At 45.8% G+C, this 6000-nt stretch overlaps 1 protein-coding gene across 1 annotated transcript in view; it reads left to right on the top strand.

Moving 5' to 3' along the window:
• Positions 1–711: 711 nt before the first annotated feature.
• The window catches only part of LOC146854242 (aldo-keto reductase family 1 member C3-like), a 386032-nt gene continuing 380743 nt past the window's right edge, over positions 712–6000 (top strand). The window contains exon 1 of the mRNA XM_085652025.1: positions 712–1257. Within this exon, the coding sequence (XP_085508151.1) occupies positions 1171–1257 (87 nt within the window). The 5' untranslated portion in view covers positions 712–1170. The remainder of the gene's footprint in view (positions 1258–6000) is intronic.

The following is a 6000-nucleotide window of genomic DNA, read 5'->3' as shown; positions in this document are numbered from 1 at the left end:
AAAAGATATCTGTAAGGTAATGTGCGCAAAGCAGAGGACAGTCTGGAACGTGCTCATGCTAACATAGGGAAAGTGACAATGGGCCTGCACAGGACTTATGACAAGGCCACGCGAAACATGAGATGATATTTAATCAAATATGTAATGAAAACAGCTTGCACACTGCTGGCCAGCTGGATGTATTTCCATTTCTTCAAGATCCACAGGCACAAGAACCAGTGCCTCAGTTATGAGTCACCATCCCATTTGGTCATACAGAATCCATAGCCTGCCACATTATTGTAATTTGCTGCTCTTTGAAGAAATACATCTCCTTAATCCCGATGTTGCTGCTTGGCTTTGCAAGACTCCTATGGAGAATCATCAGCAATGTGCTAACCCTTATAGAGGCTTCTTCCCTCTCCCATAGCCAGATCTGGCAGGTGGAAAATTCACTCCAGCCCCTCTAAGGCATTCAACACATAAAACTGCTGTTTTACTTTAAGATGAGCTCTAGAGCAAAGGCCTCCCTCTCCCCATCCCAGGTAATGAGCACCTGTCCCCCAGGGGCATGGAGTCCTCTCCTGACCCTACACGTGTGTTCAGTGCATTCCAATAGCAGCATAGTTCATTCACTCTGTTCCGAAAGAACTATGCTGCTATTGGAATGCACTGAACACACGTGTGGGGTCAGGAGAGGACTCCATGCCCCTGGGGGACTACATTTCGCAAATGATTGATTTCTGTGAGGTGCCGTTCTGCCAGTTGGACGAGCTACTGACGAGCGTGAAGGCCTGGAAAAGTGTTGCCCCGGTAGCTCGTGGCCAGGTTAACTTGGGGCATGAAGTGTGCAGAAGCTGTAAATTCCCGGGGTGGTGTCTAACCGCTTTTCCCGTTGCAACACGATCCATCGCTTCCCTACAGCCATCAGATGTCGATCTTCCTGCGAAAGGCGTTCTTGCTCCTCCCCAGAACACAGCGGGATCACAAATGAAGCGCGTGACTTGGCACTCCGCGTGGATTTTATTGAATTGGTGTTTATAGTGGGAATTGCCTGGGGTTTTCATTACCGCCACTCCTTTGAGGCTGTGCGACTGCAGGGACAGCTGTACAGGTGCAGATTCCCGCCTCCTCGGCCATTAGCTCTGCACAGCTTGAAGGAACCTGACGGAGTCTGTCTGACGCACCACCATGGCTCTTCACAGAGATTCTCGCATTCTGCTAAATGATGGGAACAAAATGCCTGTCATTGGATTTGGGACATTTTCTTCTAAAATCGTAAGTAGCCTGTCGAGGTTCCGTGTGTGGGGACGCGCTGTGCAGTTTGCACAGTCTAAAGTGCGAATTACAGTAACGTGAGTGGTGCAATAGGATAAGCCGCTAATAATGGTCATGAAAACTGAGGTCTCGAGTTCCTTGGGTCCACGCGTGAATGGCTCATTTGTGCCACGATTTGGCTGTGCGATCTGAGACTAGCACTCTTGTTTATTCCACGATAAAGTCAGGATTGCAGGTTCCAGAATGTAAAGCTGCACCATGGACTAGATGAGCTAGGGCGCATGGACCTGGGAAACGTCTGAACTCGGCTGAGATGCTAGTAACCAGCCCCGGGGTTCTGGATCTTAACTAAAGATGGGGTTCTGGCACTTGCTGTGCAGAGCAAATTGGCCACCCTGTGATGATGTCGGTGACTTGCAGCCAACAGCAAAAAAAATGCATGCTAAAACTTGTGGTGAATATTCAAAATTCAAGCTGATCACACCTTGCTTAGGTAACTTTTACAATTGTGCTGGTACATGCAGTCCTGTTTACCCTATTATAAATTCAGGGATGCAAAGAAAAAACCTGGACTGAATGACCACTCATGTAGTGACTGGTGTATTTTGAACGCATAAAATCAAACTAATACCAAAAAGGCAGTGTCACGTTTTTAGGTCTAGCTTCTGCCGGCTTTAGCTTTCAGCCAGAACGATTTTCATTCTTTAAAAAAAAAGAAAGGGGGGTCTTCAGGGAGCATTGCTGTGTCAGCACAAGCTATAGTAATGTATTGTCCCTATGCGGGCTGCTAAAGTACTTGCCTGTATGAGTAGCACTCTACACCATGTTGGCTGTGTGGTTGGAAGCATGTTATCTGTGTGTCTTTTGCTTTCTCGCCCTAAGTGCGCCAGGTATGCCCAGAGACATGGGTCACGGGCTCACTGTGGCACTGGATTCAAGCTAGCCTGGCTGATGAGTGGTGATGCCCCAAAACTGGTCCCAGGATGCTTGTTTCTGGTCCAGGGTGGACCTGGCTTGGCAGTTCGGTCTGGACTGTTCCCATGAGGCACAGGGTCATGACTGATTTGCATATGGCTGGGTCTGAAATGGGGTGGCATGGTGAGCAAAAGAACAATGGATTTAACCCAGATCTATTGACTGGGGTGAATTTTTTATTTGCTCTGCATTCCGTCCATCATCTGTGTGTCTCTTGCTTTCTCGCCCTAAGTGTGCGGGGTGTGCTCAGACGTGGGTCCTGAGCTCACTGTTCACTGGATTCAAGTTAGCCTGGCTGATGAGGGGTGATGAGCCGAAACCAGTCCCAGGATGCTTGTTTCCGGTCCAGGGAGGACCTTGCTTGGCAGTTCAGTCTGGACTGTTCCCATGAGGAAGAGGGTCAAGACTGATTTGCATATGGCTGTGTCTAAACTGGGGTGACATGGTGAGCAAAAGAACGATGGATTTAACAAAGATCTATTGACTGGGGGTGAATGTTTGATTTGCTCTGCATTCCGCCCATCATCTGTGTGTCTTTAGCTTTAGCTCTCAGCCTGAACTATTGTCATTCTTTAAAAAAAATTGGGGCTTCAGGGAACATTGCTGTGTCAGCACAGGCTATAGTATGTATTGTCCCTATGTGGGCTGCTAAAGTGCTTTTCTGTATGAGGGTGTAGGGTGTGTGGTTGGAAGCATGTTGTCTTTGTTTTGATCACATGCAGGAAGATTTTCCATGTCGTGCTTGATGACCACTGAGGAGCAGTTATCATGTTATAAGACGTAGCAGTATGTGGGGTGATAAAGTGAGAGGGAAAGGCGCGCAGTATTGGGACTTTGATGAATATGTCCATCTAGAATGGTTCCATAATGATGCATTCGTAATAGACAGGGATTAATTTTCATCAGTGCAATTAATCATCACATTTTCTATCACAATCAATCCACCATACTATCATTGCACACCACAGGTTTACCAACCCGCCACAGCATTACCAGACTAGATCTTCACTAGCAGCAATCCCACTACTCAACCACTCTGCCACCATATACTGTCACACTACAACAAAGCTCATCATCACCATACTGCCACCTCCACACTACTGCACTATCACCCCCCAGCCTTCTCTCTCTTCTAAAAAAAACATTACACAGTGAAACCAGAACTATGCTACTATATTCCATCAGTGCAAAATATCCCACATCAGCTCACAACTACCCTGTCACTACCCAAAAGTACCTCACTACCTCCTATGACATCACACTATCACACCCCATTAAATACATCACTACCTTGTATCACAACAATTACACCTCAACACTACTCTACCTCCACAGACCTGCACTATTACCTCACCTCATACCGCTGAACTACTTCTACATATACTGCTGTACCAAATATACAATCTCAGCATTACCCCTACTACTGTTCAACATGCCAACACTCTCAGATAGTACTCCTCACTCACAAAACCCCACACAACTAACCAGTAGCTGCACACTTCCAAACCCACAACAAAAATGAACATCCCCACAATAATACCCCCTTGCAGCACACTGAATTCACCCATCACGGCCACACTAGCATAGCTCGTCACTGAGCTGTGAACTCACCACTCTTCTCCCCCTAACAGAACCATAACACCATTCCTACACTACTAATCCCAGCCACTGAGCCAGCAACTCTTGCCACTACTTCACCACTGCACTACAAATGTTGTGATTTATTTTGGTTATTTTCTCAGTCTCCTCCAGGGGAATCAAAAGCATAAGGTAACTTTAAAATCATCAACATGTGGGAAAAAGGATACAAGTCTGTCCTGGATACCTTGTACGAAGTGCCCCAAATATCAAAATAAAGCTCAGAATATACATAAAACGCTGTTGGCTAAATATTCAACACTGGTTGAAGGTGTGGCACATGGTCTTGTGCCACCTGGTTCTAGAAATGAGATGAAGTGCTTACGTGGGGGACAAAGTGCTCAGGTGGGATTTCAGCAAAATTGAAGACTGGGGACAAAGGTCTAATTCAAAATGATTCTGCCCTCTTTGGATTGTCTTTGAGGTCTGCTAAAACTGCCATGTCTCACAGACATTCAGACGTCTTGAAGCTGAATGGGAAGGTCCTGGAAGGGTGGGGTGTGTGCCCTGCTGTGCCCTAAGGACAACAAACTTCGTGTTGTCTCTAGACATATGGGTTGCAAAGTCCAGAAATAAGAAAGCAGTATTACACACTTGTTAAGTCGATTTTAGCACATCATTTGACCATGTTAATTGGCACCTTCTATGGGAAAAACTGTCCAGCTGGCATATTCTTCTAAATCTACTCTATGCTGTCCAGCTGCTTTACTCAGATACCTGGGTTAGGGGTAAGCTGGGCACAAACCAGTCAAATTCAGCCAAGTTTACACATATAGAGGTCTTAAAGAAGGTCCACTGCTATTCAATTTGTACATTGCAACCGGAGCCTCCAAAATGATGCGTAGAGCCTCACCCTCTTAAAATTGGCTCCGGGCATTATAACTCGCTTCAATATGCTGATGATGTAGTGTCAATGCTCCGAGTGGTCTGTAGCATTCATTGTGCCTCCCACTAAAGTACCACTGTAAAAACATGGGTAATTTTAAACTGTTATTTTGACAAGGCAATAGAAACCTTTTGCCAGTCCTAAACCTTCCTTTTAAATACTTATTAGACACAGCGAGGGTAGGCCCTAAATGCCCATAGGACAAGCTGCATGGTATTTAAAAAGTAGGACATGTATATTTAAGGTTTTACATGTCCTGGCAGTGAAAAACCTCCAAAAGTCGTTTTTCACTGTCGGAAGGCTGGTTCTCCCATGAGATAACACTGGGTTACACTATACCAACTTAAAATGGTTCATCTTGGTTTACGAGCAGCTAGAAAAAATGATTCAAAGACTTATTCCTGCAAGTGAGCAGCTGGCCAGGTCCAACTGGTCATGCCCTGAACCATGCAGCTGGACTCTGTTGTAGGGAGTCCTAACCCTCAAGTGGGGCCTCCCAGGTACTCCACCTGATTAAACTCTAAAAGCTAGGACTTAGAAGCTGTTGTCAACTTTTCCTCCAGAGAACCAATGGGGGACCAGGACTGCAATCGAGCCGAAGATGTTGAATCACCAGTTGGATTAAAATTACTCTTTTGCCACGCTGAAGGCGATCTGACTTCCAGAAAGGTTAATTAGTCTGGGTGTAGAGAATTTCAGCTGGACTGATGCTGAGCAGCAGCCTTTTGCTGTCAAGGCCTTCCCAGGCACAAATTTCAGAATTCACTGCTCGTAGCTTTCCCTCCTTTGATGATGACCACACCAAGATTCTGCTCTTCAGCAGCCCACTGATGTCGAGCCCGACATTGGATCCAGCTTGCTCTGCCAACAGACTCATTGACAACCACTTTTCTCCAGAAAATGTTCAAAGTCCAAAGGTATACTTTTCACAGGGAACACCCGGAGTAGGAGCGTAAGATCGAGCATTTCACATACGCTATTGCGTTCACTTTTTAAGCGTTAGTTTCCATGCATTAAAATCCGTTTCACTTTTTAGCACTTGATGCTGATCCCTTATTAACTCTACCCGGTTAGGCATTCGAACACCGCATGATCTGCTTCCCCGTGCCAGCGCGGCTGGTTTGATCCTATTCCGACGTTTATTTTATTTTTTCTCCATGTTAAACCGGGTCCTGAACTTAGCACTTTTTTTTATTGTTTTACCCCCTCCAATTAGGGATACAGATTCCATAGAATAATTCAGG

The sequence above is a fragment of the Triturus cristatus genome, chromosome 4_1 (genome assembly GCF_964204655.1).
Source record: "Triturus cristatus chromosome 4_1, aTriCri1.1, whole genome shotgun sequence".
NCBI lineage: Eukaryota > Metazoa > Chordata > Amphibia > Caudata > Salamandridae > Triturus > Triturus cristatus.
Note: the sequence above shows the minus strand (reverse complement) of the source record. Positions and strands in the feature narration are given on the sequence as shown.